The sequence below is a fragment of the Neovison vison genome, chromosome 13, assembly GCF_020171115.1.
Source record: "Neovison vison isolate M4711 chromosome 13, ASM_NN_V1, whole genome shotgun sequence".
Lineage (NCBI taxonomy): Eukaryota > Metazoa > Chordata > Mammalia > Carnivora > Mustelidae > Neogale > Neogale vison.
This window is the reverse complement of record NC_058103.1, coordinates 8,847,951-8,866,550: the sequence shown is the minus strand read 5'-3', so window position 1 is coordinate 8,866,550 and position 18,600 is coordinate 8,847,951. Positions and strand designations below refer to the sequence as shown.

The 18,600-nt window shown below is 52.4% G+C and overlaps 1 protein-coding gene across 6 annotated transcripts in view; it reads left to right on the top strand.

Moving 5' to 3' along the window:
• BDKRB2 (bradykinin receptor B2) overlaps window positions 1-18,600 on the top strand; it is a 52,349-nt gene that overhangs the window by 25,758 nt on the left and 7,991 nt on the right. For 2 of the 6 annotated variants that reach the window (XM_044229915.1, XM_044229914.1), the window contains exon 3: window positions 2,521-4,597. The exons of 1 other annotated variant lie outside the window; for it this stretch is intronic. In XM_044229915.1, coding sequence (XP_044085850.1) covers window positions 2,521-3,625 — 1,105 coding nt within the window. In that variant the 3' untranslated portion in view covers window positions 3,626-4,597. Of the gene's footprint in view, window positions 1-2,112; window positions 4,598-17,229; window positions 18,388-18,600 lie in introns of those variants that run through there. 3 more of the 6 variants (XM_044229920.1, XM_044229918.1, XM_044229919.1) reach the window with 3 other exon arrangements.

Below are 18,600 nucleotides of genomic sequence, written 5' to 3'. Positions count from 1 at the left end.
ACCCTGAGATCACGACCTGAGCCGAAACTCAGAGTCAGACGCTGAACCCGCTGTGCCCTGCATCGCGCATGTTCGGGACTGGCTGTGGGAGTCACACACTGTCACTGCCACTGTGGGTGGGAAGCAAGTCACCAAGTCTGGCCACGTTCCCCGAAAGAGGAACTAGACTCTACCCTTTGAAGGGAAGGGTGGCACAAAATTTTGGGATATCCTAAAGCCACCACTTCACCAGAAGGGTCTAGAATTTCTAGAGTGTTTTTTCTGTTCCGTCGCTCCCTCCTTAAAGCCCTCGGGGACAAAGCCTCGGTTTCTTAGCAGCCAGAGATGAATGTCCTTTTTCCCTTATTCATCCCATCTCGGGCCACTTCCCGCCTCCCTGGCCAACATCTAGTCTGCCTTCCAGAACATGCCAGAGGCTTCTCCGCTCTGCACCTCCGCTCAAGCTGCTCCCTCTGCCTGGTCCGTCCCCTCCCCTTTGTTGTTGTTTTTGTTTTTTTAACTTTCTCATCGGAGTTCAGTTGACACACAATGCTACCGTGGTCATGGGTGTACAACACAGTGATCCAAGCTCTCGGCACATTACGCTCTGCTCACCCCAAGCGCAGCCACCATCTGTCACCGTATAACGCTGTTCCTTCTTGCTGTGCATTGACATGGCCCTCCTCCTGGGACACCAAGTTCCAGAATCACCTCCAACCTTCTCCACGCCCCCCCCCCAGTTCTGTGCCCTGTGCCCTTCCTTCCACCCCACGGCATTTGTCACACTTGGGAGCGTGGACAGGGCAGGGGACACGTGGTACTGGCTCCTGGCTTCCACAGAGAAGAGGCTTGAGGCACATTTAAAAGATAAATGTGGGCACCTGGGTGGCTCAGTGGGTTAAGCCTCTCCCTTCACCTCAGGTCATGATCTCAGGGTCCTGGGATCGAGCCCTGCATCGGGCTCTCTGCTCAGCAGGGAGCCTGTTTCACCCTCTCTCTCCCTCTCTCTGCCTGCCTCTCTGCCTACTTGTGATATCTCTCTCTCTCTCTCTATCTCTCTGTGTTAAATAAATAAATTTTTTTAAATAAAAAGGGAAAGACAAACGCATCGATGAGTAAGTAAGTCAGTCAGAGATGCCCAGTCTGGCCACTGAAAACCAGCCAGCTACTCCTGGAAGTAAGAGGGAGGGTTTTCCTAGGAAATCCCAAGGTGAACAGCAGATTCTTTCCCATAAGTTGTGGCTCAACCCCTGCCCCATAAGCCTACCCAGGAAAGAATTGCCCTTCTAGGAAGAGCCCGCCTAGGGCCACCTTCCCTCCCCCACCACTTAGGGCACTGGGAAAACGTCCACTCAGTCCTGCCGTCTGGGTTGGGCTTTCTGCCTGCAACGTGTCTTCATATTCACTCTTCGATTCGAGCCTTGCCACAGCCAAGCAAAGCAAGTCAAGAAGAGAGTAATACTCTACTCCAAAGGAAATGAAATGGAAGCTCAGAGAGGTCAAGTGATTTGCCCAAGGCCACACAGCTAGGATTGGAACCCATATGTGTCCAAGCCCCATGCCTCTTTGCTGAAGGTAGAGATGAATTAGCCTTGACAGTGACACTTCTAGAAAATGAACAGCTCCGCGGTCTGAGTCTCACCCAAGAGTGAAAGAGGAACCAGTGGGTTAATGATAAAATCACTAACACAGGAGCAAGCCAAGTGTTGCTGGTGGTTCACAAAAATAGTTATTCACACTTATCAAACCAAATACCGAGGTTGGGGCTTTTTGCCAATTGTCTTGGATTCCCACCAAAACCCTGACAAGTAGATTATGTTGTTCCCATTTTACGAGGTAGGTCATTGAGGTTCAGAGAGGTTTCGACCTACCCAAGGTCACACAGTTAATGAATGAGCCGGGATTTGAACCAGGAGGACTGCTTGGTTCCAAAGTCCCTGCCCTCCCTTTCCAACATGCAAGCTCTTATTATTATCAACTCCTTGCTGATGGGGGTTCCGGAAGCACAAAGCTTCCCTCTTCCAGAGGAGACAGGGTGTGGGCACACGGGCTGTGGTCTCGGAGCCAGGCTGGATCCTCCCAGTCTGGCATGATACCATTTATCTCCTCTAATCAATTACTCACCGTGACCAGGCCATGAGAATCTAAAAGATGACCAGCTCCCTCGGGAGGGGCCCGTGTGATAAGGAAGGAATGTGCGTGGATCCTCCTATCATGGAGGCGTCGAGGAACTCCAGGGTCCAAGACTGCGATGGTCCGTGCTGGTGATGGACGCTGGCCGAGGAAACATCCCAGTGCAGCACCAAGGTGAAGACCACGACCTCTCAGCCTCGCCCAAGGACACGGGGCACCTTTCAAAGACCCCAGGGCGTCAGGGATGGCCGGACCCGAGTCTCTGAGCGTGTGGCAGAAAGGCCCTGAGTGCCGCTCCTGACCTGGCTTCTGGAAGCTGCTTGCTGAGCCCCTCCTCCTTCTGCGTCAGCTGTTTCTCCTGCCTCTTGTGACTAGAGGTGTAACAGCCTCTTTTCCACTTTCTTTCAGCACGGAAATGCTCAACATCACCTCGCAAGTCCTCCTGCCGGCTCTCAACGGGACGGTGCCCAGCACCTGCGCCTTCTCCGACTGGTGGAACTGGCTCAACACCATCCAGGCCCCCTTCCTCTGGGTGCTGTTCGTGCTGGCGGCCCTCGAGAACATCTTTGTCCTCAGCATCTTCTGCCTGCACAAGACCAGCTGCACCGTGGCCGAGATCTACCTGGGCAACCTGGCTGTGGCGGACCTGATCCTGGCCTGCGGGCTGCCCTTCTGGGCCATCACCATCGCCAACAACTTCGACTGGCTCTTTGGGGAGGTCCTCTGCCGCGTGGTGAACACCATGCTCTACATGAACCTCTACAGCAGCATCTCCTTCCTCATGCTGGTCAGCATCGACCGCTACCTGGCCTTGGTGAAGACCATGTCCATGGGCCGGATGCGCGGGGTGCGCTGGGCCAAGCTCTACAGCCTGGTGATCTGGGGATGCACGCTGCTGCTGAGCTCGCCCATGCTGGCCTTCCGGACCATGAAGGAGTATCGGGACGAGGGCCACAACGTCACAGCCTGCGTCATCATCTACCCGTCCCGCACCTGGGAATTGTTCACCAACATCCTCCTGAACTTCGTGGGCTTCCTGTTGCCCTTGGCCGTCATCACCTTCTGCACGGTGCAGATCATGCAGGTGCTCCGGAACAACGAGATGCAGAAGTTCAAGGAGATCCAGACGGAGAGGAAGGCCACGGTGCTGGTCCTGGCCGTGCTGCTGCTGTTCGTCGTCTGCTGGCTGCCCTTCCAGATCAGCACCGTGCTGGACACGCTGCTGCGCCTGGACATCCTGTCCGGCTGCTGGGATGAGCACGTGATCGACGTCTTCACGCAGATCGCCTCCTACGTGGCCTACAGCAACAGCTGCCTCAACCCACTGGTGTACGTGATCGTGGGCAAGCGCTTCCGCAAGAAGTCCCGGGAGGTGTTCTGGGGACTGTGCCAGAAAGGGGGCTGCATGCCGGAGCCCAACAAGATGGAGAACTCCATGGGCACGCTCCGGACCTCCATCTCTGTGGAGCGCCAGATTCACAAACTGCCTGACTGGGCGGGGAACAGCCAGTGAGGGGGACGCTGCCGGGACCCCTGCTCCTAGGTGCTGGGACGGAGGCAGAGGGGTGCTTCAGGATATGTCCAGGAAGGAAGGGAAGGCGTACCACGGCTGTAACCTTGGGCAGGAAGTCGGTGTCTCTAGGAAAACCCAGAAGCTCCATGGCTGCAGCAAGCCAGGCCGGGAGGATGGGGGGGCCTCACACATGGCCAAGGGCTCCATACACACGACAGTATTATTGTTCTCATCTGCTGCCACCCCTGGGCCAGTGTGCACCCTCCGGGAGTGGAGGGGGCCTGGGGACAGGGACAGGAGTGACTGAGCTTCCCTCCCCTGTGTGTCCCGCCCTGCCGCAGCACGGCAGCCCGGACCTTCAGGAGAGCGGCCCCCCGGCTCTGGTGCCACGGCTGAGTGCACAGGCTGGACCTGGCTGGGGTTTTGCCTTAGGTCTCTCCAATCTGCCGAGCTCGGGGACTCTGGAGGCTGTTGCTCAGGTTAATGAAGGTTGAACTGTGAGGGATCCCTGGTGAGAACCCAGAGACAAGGATCCCATCACTTCCCCTGTCCACGGACAAAGTGGTCTGTGCCAACAAAGAACTCAGTAAACACTTAGTAGTCACTTGCTGGCGGTGCAACATTGAGCCCCAGCAGTAAAAGGGAAGAAAAAGAGAATCATCTCTGCCTTGAAGGAACTTACAAACGCAGACGGGGATGATTGAACTCTAGCAACCACCGGAAGGCTGTTCTGCCACTGGACATGGTCAAGCAAGGTGCTGTGGGGTAGTGCCGAGGGGAGGGGCGACGAACCGGCCGCCCCCAGCCCATAACGGGTGGCACATCTCCTTGCCCCTGCCCCTGCAACAGCAGGGTGTTGTGAAGATTGCACGAGTCAACAGGCATAGAGGTACTTCGAAGGAAGGAAAGGTGCTATGTAAACGTGTGGCTTTCTTACGCACACAGAACGGAAGTAAATTTATTGTCAAGTCACAGCTTCGTCGCTCATGGTTGTGTAAAGCACCATCAGTGCCAACCACGCGGCAGGTGCTCGATAATGTTAACTACCTTCCACCCTTCCTTCCATACTGTGTCCCCGCCACCCCCCCCAGCATACACGCACAAGCATTTCAGGGGCAGGCCACCCCGTTCAGGATTTGTATTCTGATGAGCCCGAGAGATGTCTGGGTGAGCGTACCCAGGGAGTCCCCATGCTCTGACCCTCACTGGGGGTGGGCAGCTGTCGGGAGGAGCCCAGGTCTGCCTACCCTGGTCCCTGTCTCAGCCACCAAGGCCACCAAGCAGTGGTTTATTTGAAGGTGGCCTCATGGGGGCCCCTCGAGGGCAGCAGACCAATGATTTGGCATAAAGGTCACTGACCCCAGAGCACTGGTCCTGGGACAGAGCTCCCCTAGAGAGCTGAGCGGATCATGGGTGCCGGCAGCAGCCCTGGGTCAGGAAGGCTGGCTAGGTCCGGGTGGGTGTGAACGGTGAGGAGGCCCTGGGGAGGGACCCATGTGATGAGCAACGGAACAGCTGGTCCACTGTTGAACAGAGAAGGGAGAACGCCCTCGCCCAAGAGGCCAGCAGCGGGCACTGCGGAGGGGCGGGGCTCAGTCCTCGCTGGGCGGGGCGGCGGTGGGCGGGGTGATGCGTGGGGCGGGGCTCAAGCCCCAGGAAGCTGGACCAGCCTCCTTGGCCAGAGCCTTAGAAGACAGCCCTATCCCCAAGCCCCAGGTCCTCCAGGGAGGATTCCTTTCTCTTTTCCCACGTTTCACAGTCTGCTTCCTGGGGCAGCACCGTGCCAGGCTCCATGGGGAGTTTGGAGAACGCACCACCCAGGTTCTGACATCAAGTGGCGGAGAACCAAGGCAGGGAGGGTCAGCTCCGTGGCCGTGGGTTTCAGGAGCTACCAGGATAGTAAGGTACAGAACACTGAGCGGCACTCATTCGCTCAACAAAATAAATGGATACTTTTAGCTGACTTTCTCTGGAGAAGATGGAAACTCAAAAGGGGACCGGGAAATTTTGGATGTCAAACCGCTCATAAATCCTCATCAAGCCCGCTCTAGATTTTAAAACAAAAACGTTAAAAAGATTCCCAGCCTTTGCTCCCCTGCCACACACACACCTCTCTGTCCCAGTACGCATACACACTTGTGGTTGGAGAAAGAAAACAGTTCAATAAGAAGTAGCAACGGGTTAGGTTGCATATACAGGTGCATGTACATAGGTGCACATATTGTGAAATAAAAAAGAGGTTTTGCTAATGTGTACTGCTTGTCCACCAGCTGGCGTGCGATGGTCTAAAGGTCTTCTCTGAGCAGAGCCACGTCACAGCCCTGGAACCCTAATGGTCACTCAAGGGCCCTCTCATGGTCTGTGGAGCAATCAGTCTGTGAGAGGGCAGCCACTCTGTGGGTTGTGTGGACACTGTGATAAAGACCATCTGTCCCACGAAAGACCCAAAGAGCTGTTACATTGTAAAGAGGGAGCATTTCACAAACAATGGGAAATGGATGAAAAGTGTAAACACGTGTCTTTTCCATATAGCTTAATAAATGGACAAGGAGTTTTTTGCAGAGATTTTTCATTTATTACAACTCCGGAACCCCTGAGTGTTGTGAGGACATTGCAACAGGCAGGCAGAAGCCTTGGGCAGAGGAGAGACAGGTCATTAATTCCACTCAACCTATTTTAGGGCTTCTGTCCTTCAGAACGGTGGTGTCCGAGCTTCTGATTGTGTATCTTTCTAAGTAAAGGAATTTTTACTACACATACCCAATATGTAAACTTTCTAATATATATTAAAATGTAGGCTTAAAAATATACTGAATCAGAAATGTAAGAAGATTTAAGAGGGTTTGGTACTTTCCCCCTCCTACATCCCTGCAGTGGTAACTCATCACCAAGCTCCCAGCAGGTGCTGGTAGGACCCCATGAGGACCTAGATTCATAGGGATGGCAGCGATTCAATCACTCATGCGTGCAATATATTTATTGAGTACCTTCCATTGGACCTCCTCTTCAAATCAGGAGTGTCTTCTACAATGTGTAGATTAAGCAGTTGTCTATCCACTGTTCACATAATCTCGGTAATGGGGAACTCATTATCTACTTCATTTGGGGGGACCTCTTCATTATTCATGTATTCATTCACTCTCTGACTCATTAAAGAAAACGTGTATTCTGTGTCTACAGAAATGGCCCTCCTCCGTCTACCCCTCCAACCACCCATGCCAGAAACGTGGGGCTCATTAGTAAAGGCACCCTCTCCTTCATTCCTTCCTCCCAGTGGATCAACACGTCTTTTTAGATTCCGCCTAAGGGTTTCCTGGGTGGAGTTTCCTATCTGCTTCTTCCCTTTTCAAACCACCTTCTGTTACTGCTCTCCCCATCTCTGATTCCGACCACCACTATCTGCTAATTCTTATTCTTTGCTCAGCAGTAAATGACATGTTCTAATGCAAACACCACTGGAGAGGGGCTATAACCCCAAAGACCAACGTTTAGGAGCCAAGACTTTGGAATCAGGCAGACCTGGATTCCACTTCTGCTTCTGTCCAGGACTTAGTTGTGTGATCTTGAACGTTTCACTTACTGTTTCTGAGTCTCCATGTTCTTATCTGTGAAGTGGACATAATAATGGGATCTGCCCCATAGGACTTTTTCTTTTAAGATTTTATTTATTTATTTGACAGAGAGATAGAGATCACAAGTAGGCAGAGAGGCAGGCAGAGAGAGAGGAGGAAGTAGGCTCTCCGCTGCGGAGAGAGCCCAATGCGGGGTTCGATCCCAGGACCCTGGGATCATGACCTGAGCCGAAGGCAGAGACTTTAACCCACTGAGTCACCCAGGCACCCCTACCCCATAGAACTTTTAATAGGATTCACAAAGAGAGTGTTTAGCACAGTGCCTGGTATAGAGTTGGCACGGGAGCCATGAGAGCCGCCATGATGGTGATGACGGCTGTGAGGAAGATGGGGAGAGTGATGACCACAGTCTCTAATGAGAAATCCTGCAATAGTGTCCCAGCACTCTTGGGATAAAGTTCCTCTTCCATAATGTGGTATGCAAGACCCATCATGAGCCCGCCCTGACTTGTCTCTTTCCCTCTCTCTACCTCCTGACTCATTCTCTACCTCTGGCCCTAGCAGCCACAACTAGAAGGAGTCCGGCAGATTCCATTCCCCACTCCAGTGCTTACCCTTCCCACTCAGGTGGCAAACCTCCTCCCCCAGCAGCTCTGAGCTTGGAGAAAGTGGCCGACAGTTGCCCTAGGGCGCTCACTCCTTCAAGGACTTGGTTCACAGATGGGAGCCTGCCTCGAGGAAGTCTACACTCCGGAAGAAGCCATCAGGCTACAACTGTGGGCAGGGCTCTGGGCAGGTGGAAACAGGCTGGGAGAGCCTTGCTGCCCTCCTCCCAGCCAGGCAATACAAGCGGCCTCTCCGCTCTGGGCCCTCCATGGCCCTAGCAAGCTGGTATGATGGGAAGAAGCCCAGGTGGCCGCCCAGCTTGAGTTTGCCCCTGGGCCGAGTGGGTAAGGATCTGGTGCAGAGATGCAAACTGATCTCCTGTGACCTGGCGGGACCGAATGCTAGTGATGGGGGCTACCATCGATGTATGAAGCCACTAACGCTGTCTTCATGGTTTGGAAGCTGAAGCCTCGACTGGCAGCCTCCAGCAGTGTGCTCTGCTGTCTCCTTGTCACTCAGCCCTTGAGCCCATTATAAAGCATCACATAGTTCTGACCTCTCATCCAGCCCTGGAGGATACGGGCATCTAGGGAGAACAAGGAGGTCATGGTTGTGCAATGGCATTGGCTCAAAGCCTCATGCTTTGTTGGTTGGTTTTTGGCTGAGGTCAAATGGTCCCATGACTCTGCTGACCCCTTTTCAGACTTGACCTTCATGACCACTCAGGGAGGCAGGTGCTCATCGGTTCCTGATGTGGGAACTGAGACCCAGCAAGGAAATGACTTGCTAAGGCTACCCAGTTCCTCAGGAAGGGGGTCAGGAAGCCCACCTGGTCTTGGCAGGCTTGAGCCTTAAGCAGGGGTTAGGAATCTTGTCACCAGGAAAGCCCTCAAGGTGCCTTTGTGCGTGAAGAACTCCTGAGGCAGTGCTGGGGCTGTGTCTGCCCTCATCAACAGACCACATCTTGTCGGCCTGTGAGTACTGGCCTCTGGCAGGATGGCCTCCCCAGGGACTGGCGGCTTACGCCTGACCCAGAGACATTCTCTGGAGCAGCTTTACTAGCTATGATTCACAGGCCAGACAGTTGACCCATTCCAGTGGCTTTCAGTTTATTCTCACAGCTGTGCAATGGTCACTGTTCTCTGATTCCAGAACACATTCATCACTGCAAAGTGAAATCCCCCATCCCGCCCTCCCCACACCGTTGGGAGCCACTAACCTCCCTTCTATCTCTAGACTTGCGATTTCTGGACATTTCATATGGACAGAATCACACACCATGTGCCTTTTATGGTTGGCTCCTTTCATCAGGCTTACACCGAGATGTAAGATTTAATTGTAGGGGAAGACCTTTGGAGGCCAGTGCTTGAGTCCCTACCATGCCACTAACTCACCATGTGATCTTGGCAAACCACCCCCTCCATGGCCTTTGGCTTCCATTTCATCATCTGTAAAATGGGCAGATAACCCAATAAGTATGCCTGTCTTACCCAGAGCAAGTGACTCTGAAAAGAGGGTTCCATAAACTATAAAGTGCAGAGCCAACATGACAGGGACCACCCCAGGCTTGGAGCCAAGATCCTGGTCCCCAGTCCAGCTCTGCCACTCCTGGCTGTGGGAATTTGGACAAAGCCAGTTAAGTTCTCTGAGTTTCTGTTTTCTTGTCTATAAAATGAGGATCCAGGTGCTTTGAAAGAGTAAGACAGATCTAAGTGTTCTGGTGACCTAAAGAGGGTTCCCTCCCTTCTCAAGTGCACATTCACATAGGACCTCAGAAGATGAACTTACTTGGGAATAAGATCTTCACCTAAATCATTAAATAAGGATGGGGTAATACTGGATCAAGGTGGGCCTCATGTCCAATGAGATGGGTCCTCATAAGAAGAGAAGAGGCACACAGGGACACAGAGGCCATCAGGAGATGTAGGCAGGAGTGCGGCTCCCAAAAGCCAAGGAACACCAAAGATTCCCTGGAAATCCATCAGAATCATAGAGGGGAACATAGGCAGTAACCTCTTCGATATCAGCCACAGCAACTTCTTTCAAGATATGTCTCCAAAGGCAAGGGAAACAAAAGTGAAAATGAACTTTTGGGACTTCATCAAGATCAAAAGCTTCTTCACAACAAAGGAAACAGTCAACAAAACAAAGAGGTAACCCATGGAATGGGAGAAGATATTTGCAAATGACAGTACAAACAAAAGGCTGATATCCAGGATCTATAAAGAACTTCTCAAACTCAACACACTCAAAACAGATAATCATGTCAAAAAATGGTCAGAAGGCATGAACAGACACTTCTCCAATGAAGACATACAAATGGCTATCAGACACATGAAAAAATGTTCATCATCAGTAGCCATCAGGGAGATTCAAATTAAAACCACATTGAGACAGTTAGAATACCACCTTACACCAGTTAGCATGGCCAAAATTAGCAAGACAGGAAACAACATGTGTTGGAGAGGATGTGGAGAAAGGGGAACCCTCTTACTCTGTTGGTAGGAATGCATGTTGGTGCAGCCAATTTGGAGAACAGTGTGGAGATTCCTCAAGAAATTAAAAATAGAGCTTCCCTGTGACCCTGAAATTGCACTACTGGGTATTTACCCCAAAGATACAGATGTAGTGAAAAGAAGGGCCATCTGTACCCCAGTGTTCATAGCAGCAATGGCCTTGGTCGCCAAACTATGAAAAGAAACAAGATGCCCTTCAACAGACGAATGGATAAGGAAGATGTGGTCCATATACACTATGGAGTATTATGCCTCCATCAGAAAGGACGAATACCCAACTTTTGTAGCAACATAGACGGGACTGGAAGAGATTATGCTGAGTGAAATGAGTCAAGCAGAGAGAGTCAGTTATCATATGGTTTCACTTATTTGTGGAGCATAAGAAATAACACGGAGGATATGGGGAGATGGAGAGGAGAAGGGAGTTGAGGGAAATTGGAAGGGGAGGTGAACCATGAGAGACCATGGACTCTGAAAAAAATCTGAGGGTTTTGAAGGGGCGGTGGGAGTGGGAGGTTGGGGGACCCTGGTGGTGGGTATTATGGAGGGCACAGATTGCATGGAGCACTGGGTGTGGTGCATAAACAATGAATTCTGTTACACTGAAAAGAAATTAAATTTTTTTTAAATTAAAAAAAAAAAAAAAGATTCTCTGGAACTTCCAGAAGCCAAGAAAGATGCATTGAAAAGACTCCTCCTCAGACCCTCCAGGAGGAATGGGCCCTATGGACACCTCAGTCTTGGACTTCTGGCCTCCTGAACTGTGAGAGAGTAAATTTCCACTACTTTAAGCCCCCTCCCTACCCACTCCATCTGTGATGCTTTGCTGCGGCAATCCAAGATGGCTAGAGCTGTTCTACTGGTTCTGAGGGCCTGCTCCCTGCCACAGCCCAGAGACCCCTGCCCGCAGCAGTGCAGAAGTATGGAAGTCCGCCATGGGCTTTCTTTGGGACTCCTGAAGGCTGACGAGCTAACTGGTGACAGAAGTTTCCCTAAAGAAAGAGTGGGATAGACCATCATACAGAACCTCAGAGAGTTTTCCAAAAGGAGGATCCTGAGGCCTTTCCCGAGATCCCAAGATGTTAGGAGCCAACCTGAGCCCCAAGAGCATGTGCATCACAGACCCACTGGCCCAGGACCAGGACCACCCTGATCCCCCTCTTATTTCCCTCAACCCCAAAGGCAGGCTGATTCCGGGCATCTCAGGCCAGGCTAAGAAGAGGCCACAGGGCCTGGCTGCTGGCTTCCAGGCAGCCCGGGCACAAAGCTCCCCACAGTGGGAGGTTGTTTATGGACAGCCCCACAAGGTGACCCAAGACAGGGCTGAGGCTCCTCTGGCTGCCCCCTCCATGCTGAATCATTTTCCAAGGCCCACTCAGTGGGCCAGCCACGTCTGCCTGTTTCCTCTCCGGGGTCCTGGCCAAGACGGAGGACGGCTTACATAACCCCTCCTTGCGCAAGAGCAAAGCAATATGAGGCCAGCTGCAGTCGGTTGCTGACCAGGGGCCAGCGGCGTCCCCCCCGTGGCTCATCTGATCCCCAAACTTGGACAAGGGACCCTCCTCACAGACTAAGGAACCAAGGCTTCAGGAGGAGGTGGAGAAAGGGGTTCCAGTTCCCCTGACCCGGCAGTGAGGGAGCTGAGATTCGAGCTCCGCAGCCCAGATATGCCCCCCTCCCCCGTGTATTCCAGAGCAGACATGAAGACCCAGGCCTTGCTTCCAAATCAGATTTTTCCCCAAAGCACTTGTCCCCGCAGAGAACGATGACGTTCTGAGACCCTGGCATCCTGACGGCCGCATGGCCTTCCGGGGCATCCTGAGCCCTGTCCTCGCACTCCACACAGAAGAACAGGACTGTCATTGTGAGAACTGGTCCTCTCCCCTTGGCAGCCCCACCCTGTCAACTGTCTGAAAGCTCTTCAATCCTGCTCTCCCAGAACAGCAGAGCTCACCTTCTAATCCTCAGGCTATTTCAGTGTCATTATTTACTATTGCAGATTTTTCCCAAAGTTTCTCAAAAACAAACAAACCAACAAAAACTAATAGAACAAAAACAAAACCTAGCTCCTGATTGGTCCAATAAGTCTCAGAACTGCAACTACTGCATCTTCCTCATGGGCCTGCCCATTGCACAGACATGTATTAAAGGCCCTGAGAAGTCCTGCAGGAAGGAGGCATACTCCTCTCGGCTTGGTCTAACCCAGGGTCTCCCAGACTTGATTGGCACAGAACCTGTACTCCACTGGCTGCTCTTTCTACTCTCCTTGTCCCATATCTCCTTTTCCATCTGACGTTTAAATGTTGGGGTTCCTCAAGCTTCAACCCTAACCCCTCCTCTCATCTACATGGACCCCCTTATTAATCCGAGCCAGAGTCACAGCTCTAAATGCTATCTGTGACAGTGAGTCTTCAATGTCAGCTTCACTGGGCTCCAGCACCCGGTTATTCAATCAAACATGAATCCAGGTGTTGCCGAGAAGGTCATTTGTAGATGTGGTGAATGTCCGCCATCAGCCGACTTCAGTAAAGGAACTGGCCTTCCATAATGGGGGTGGGCCTCATGTGGGCCCTCCTGGGACTTCAGAACAAACACTGATGTTTCCAGAGAAGAAGAAATTCTGTCTTGAGACTGCAGCATGAGCTCCTACCTGTGTTTCTGGTTCTCTGGTCTGCCCTGTGGGTTCTGACCAGCCAGCCCCTGCAAGCACGTGAACTAACTCCCTGAAATAAACATCTTGATGGATAGATGATAGGTAGATAGATAGAATGATAGAATGATAGACAGATAGACAGGCAGATAGGTAGGAATAGGTAGACATCCTCTTGGTTCAGTTTCTCTGGAGAGCCCTGAGACACATCTTTGCCAGTAACTCTGAAATGTTAGCTCTCTTCTGAGGCATCTTCTCTGATCCCAGTGCCCGCTGGAGAACCCCAGTTAGGCCTTTCACATGGGTCTTCATCTTATCTGTCTCTGTCACATGTGCGTAGCCACCATGAGGACTGGGGCAGCCATGGGTGCTCCCAAGTCTTCAAGAAAAGGTGGACGTTCTCTTCAGCATGTCAGTTCCCCTCTACCCAGGTTGTGGAAGCATTTCTGATCATAGGATTGGCATGATTTCTGTGAAAGACACATGCCTACAGCATCAACCCGTCTCTCTTAAAGACACACGAGCGCTACTGGTTTCCTCGGGAAACTAATCTGATTTCATGCCCCCCGTTTTTTGTTGCTGTACACACGGACCATTTAGGCATCTCTGTTGATTCAAAAATGATGTAAGGGGTTTTCCATATGGGCAATTTCTGACCCCAGAGAAAGGTCATAAGACTGGAGAAGCGTCCATTTGACACAAAGTCAACTCAATATCGACATTTTTCCAAGGATCTATTTGATCTTCACAACAGCTCACGAAATAGGCAGGGCACATTCACTCCCAGATGAACAAACTGGGTCAGGAGCTCCCCGGGACAGCCAGGGTCCCCCAGCATCCTCTCCCCAATAGCGGGATGGAGGGGACTATCTGTGTTGTCAGAGAACTCCTCAGTCTGATCTGAAACTGTTTAATTCTCTTTGTGGTACCAAAGCAAGAGCATTTGAGGATACACCCACACAGGGCCTGAATGGTACCCAGAAAGAATGAGTAAACGCGGTCTGAGGCTTGAGCCTGGGCTTTCCGGCTCCAAGTTCCAAGGAAGCCTTCCACAAACATGCCTTATACGTATGCATGCGGAGCCTTCCTCCTACAATGCTTTCTTCAGCTCGCCTGCCTTCTGACTCCTATTAATCTCTCAAAACCCAGCTCAAATATCCCTCCACCATAATTCTTTCCAGACTCAGCCTCAAGCAGAATTAAACTCTTTAGGTCCTCATCCTCAGACAGACCCTTGGGTCTTTGCTGTCATTCTGCATTCCACTCTGTGCAGTCACTGTGTGTCTTTGTCCTCAGAGGGACCCAGAGTCCCTCAAGGGGCCATGGAAAGGAATTTGTTCATCTGTGTCTTCCCAGTGCCCACAAGGGACGCGGTGCCCTCAAGGGTTTCAGGACTGCTTGTTGAGCCAGAGACAAACTATGGATACTCTGATATAGAAATGAATAGGGTTGTGAATTCATTCAGCAAATATTTATTGAGGTCTGTTGTAAGAGGTTGGACGATGACTCCAATCAAAAGAGATAAACCCTTGCCCGGTGGAGCTCATGCTCTAGCATGAGACACAAGAAGTAAAAACCAAACCACGTATCCAGGTGAGGATAACGGTTATAACAAACAGGGAAGCTGGGGAGGGGGGGAGAGGTTATTTCAGAGAAGGGCTCTCTGATAAGGGGGGCGGGGTATAAGGAACAGGAGACCTGAGGCATGGAGCCATCTAAGAGACGTGTGCTCCAGGCACAGGGAACGACCAGTGCAGAGGCCCTGAGGTGGGAGAGATATGACATGTTCAAAATAGAGCAAGGGGACCAGGAAAGTCAATGGAGGAGCAGGTGGGGACCATGACCATGACACCCAGAAAAGGTGGCAGGCTGTGTCACGGACAAGTCTTAGTCCATTCCTGTGCCTGAGACAGGAGCAGTGAGAATTTCCAGCAGAGACACAACGTGGTCAGATTAAGGCTTTAGAACAAAGCAGAATGTGGCTGAGCATCCCCGGTCACACCCTCCCGGGCCCAGTGTGCTCTAGGGCCCAGCTGTGTTAGCTCAGGGGCTTCTCCCGACTCCTCTCACAGGAGGGTCAGCCGAGCCACCCTCCTCGTCCCATCCAGGTGAGACAGCCTCTCCCAGAGCAAAGCTGTCACAGGGATTAATGAGGCTACTTTTACACCTTCCTGGTCTTTGGAACCCCTGGCCCAGCAGAGTGCTTTCTGCCAAGTGCCCAGAGCCCTTCACTTCCAAACGGCCATCAGCTCAGGCCAACACAGTGCTCAGAGCTGCCTGGGACCTTCTCAAGCCTGTAACTGGCACCCTGTCAATTTCCAGGGGTTTGCGCTTTGGGAAACCCACAAACTTTAGGATTGTATTTTTACCTCCCTTCCACCCAGATGCCTCCAGCTGGACCACTCCATGCCCACACACTCTGTGTGCCCACCGTAGGCTCTTCTGTAACGGCGTTTATACCCCTGCCCGCCAACGTGAGCTTGACCACCTGCTGGATCCGCCGGAACATGAGCAGACCCAGGGACATGCTGAGGTTTCTCTCTGTCCCCTTCCACCCAGCCCTCCCTGGGCACCAGGGAGGCAGGCACTCCCTCCGTATTTGCAGAATACAAGGAGGAACACACAGACCCGTGCTCATCCAGGAGCAAGGGGCTACAGCGGGCCTTGAATGATGGAGGGACACAAAGCAGACAAGTAGGGGAGGAGAGACCATTGCCAGCAAATGCCCACAGGAAGACAAGTCCGGAAGCACCAGGGAGCCTGCCAATCACCGCTCGGCCGCATCAGAAGCCCCAGCGTCGGGAAGTGGCTCTGGGTGTTACAAGCAGGACTGTGGAGTCTGTGAATTCCCAGGGACTGGGGTGTAGTCCTCTGGAATGACAAAATCCAGTGCTCTGGAATAGCAATCTAACACAGGCATTGACAGAAGGACGAGAGGGAGAAAGCAAGATTTGGTGGGAATTCCGTGTCGTAGACGTGTCTGCGGCATGAGAGACTAACACTGATGACAGAAGGAAGGCTTGGACAGAGGGGACAGAGAGCTCGATGAGCCTTTGGTTCAGGTCAGAAGGTGCCCAGCTTTGGCTTCTTTCCTGTGTCTGCAAGTAGAGTTAATAGTAGGGACCGCACGTGTGACTGTGGTGGCCGAGCAGGAGCCCTGAGTACGCTTGGGTTCTAGAAGTTACCTGGAGAGATGTTCCCAATGAAATGTCCTCGCAGAAGCTGCTCCATGTGACTAGGAGAGGACATAGGGTGGCTCCGGGGTTTAGCAACTGGAGAACTGTGTATGTCACAGTGGGGACTGTGACCCATGAGTCCCCAAGTCCCTCAAACTCCACCCCACCTTCCCTGAATATGCATCGAAGCCCAAGCCCACCCGGAGCTCAGGAGACACAGCTGCCCAGAGTCCCAGCACTCGCCTCAGGGACAGTCCCCAAGAGGGAGGACGTGTCCCACCAAGCCAGACAGGCTGTCCTCTGTTCGCAGACGGCAGTCCTGGGAACCCTGCCAGCCACCTCTTTGTGCCTCTTTGTTGCCCTGTTCTCCCCACACATGCCCCCCACATCCCCCAGGACACAGAGGACCCTCATCCCACTCCAGGGTTCCCCCATCCTCCACATTACAGGGGTCTGTACCCCTTCCTAGATGGGAGGTTCCCTCATCCTACCTTCAGTCCTGGGAAATCGAGCCCCTCTTCCCACAGGCTTGGGGTTCACTCTCCCTGTCCTCAGCCTCCCAGAATCCAGGCCCCCTCTCCCCACCGCCCCAGGAGTAGAAGGAGACTCTCCCCTCCCTGGGACCAAGACCCACTTCCCATTTCCCACTCGGAGTGAGCAACAGTGGGAACATCCATTTTCTTTAGAGAACATTCCATCTCACCCCCGGGCCAGGCCCCATGGCTTTGGCAAGGCTGCCACGGAGTTATCTCCCAAACCCCAGCTCAGCCAGCCTCTAGCAAATGAGTCACGGGGCCCTACCACACACCGTCCCCTTGTCCGTGCCATCCCCTGCCCCCACGTGTGCAGGGCCAGGGTCGGACCCTGAGACCTGATCTCAGGGCCTGGACAGGAAGGCATCCCATAAGAACAGATACAGTCCAGTCTCAACGCATATGGAAGGGAGAGGAAAAAGCAGCAGCTTTCCAGAAAGGGTTTTTCTGGGGAGACCCCAATCCTCATCACTAATCAGGAAGAAATGGGACTTGGAGCCTCTCTCTGATGAAAATCTCCCCCAAACGATGTCCGACACTCACCTAACACCCACGTTACTAAAAAAAAAAAAAAAAAAGTCCCAAGTCTTCCCTGATGGGAGGCGGCCTTCCCAAAGATAAACTCCAGAGGCTACTGAATCTTGGAATCATCTTCTTCTTTGTCTTCTGCTCCCATGACTTTAATACGTCTAGCATATTAGAAAACTGCTAGAAAATTCTAAAGTGCATATTGTCCCCACCGAGGTGTCAGTACAGAGAAAGGAAAGAGAGAAGACCAGATTCTGAAGACAAAGGGGACATGTTCTGCTCCAGAGAGGCTGGGTTCAAGGTAACGTCCCAAGGGGACATGGAGCACCCAAGAGGCAGGCTAAGGAGTGTGGAGGGCTGGGACCCTGAGATTTGGGGATCCCCTTTCCAGACGCCAGAATTTAAGCCCTGACATGGATGCGTTCTCCTGCGTTTAGGGAAGGACTCTGAAATGTCTTAATTTTCTAAGAGGGCGGATATGGAGCACTGCAGTTAAAGGCTCTTGAAACTTGACCCTCAAAGAAAGCCAGACGTGTCTTACGGAGTGAACACGAGGTCTTGAGTAGTTCAAGTTGACAGATGCAATGTGCATTGAAGAATGGGCCTCGGAGCCGCCCGGGAAGATTAGGGAAAGTGCATCTGCTCTTACTCAACTCCGGACCCCGCCTGAGTCAAATTTTTCCTAGCTCACTGTTTGTTTAGTGGGCTCCACACTAACGGGTTCTTGGCCATGGATCCTTCAGGGCCGAAATTCAGAAGGAGGCATTTAAGGAAAGCTGTTGCAAAACCTCAGGCAGGAAGGACCCCGTGGTCAATGGGGCTGTCATCACTCAGTGTCCACGGAGGCTCACGGGGGCTCAGAAGGAGGCCGGGATGCATTTTAAGTGCATGTTGGCCAACATAGCACTCCTGGGCTGTCCGGGCTTCCCCAGATGTCGCCAATGTGAGGAGGTGTGGGAGCAGAATTCCTGCCAGCCCCCCAAATGCAGAGCAGTTTTCCTTTTAAACCCCAGCTTGCTTCTTCCTTTTCGGCAATCCCTCCAGTGACCTCATCGGAGAGGAGGTTGTATAATTCAAGGCCGCAGCATTTCCACGGGGCTTCTCAGTGCAGAACATACCTCTGAGGGCTGCTCTCGTCATTGGGAAAGTCAGCTGAAGCTGTGAATTCTTTCCTTTCCTGGGTAAGTAAATGACCACCTTTTTTTTCCCCCCTCTTGTGAGAGCGAGATGTAAGAGGAGAGCCACGTCTCTTAGAAAAAAACAAACTGGGGTGCCTGGGTGGCTCAGTGGGTTAAGCCTCTGCCTTCATGTCAGGTCATGATCTCAGGGTCCTGGGATCAAGTCCTGCATCGGGCTCTCTGCTCAGCAGGGAGCCTGCTTCCCCCTCTCTCTCT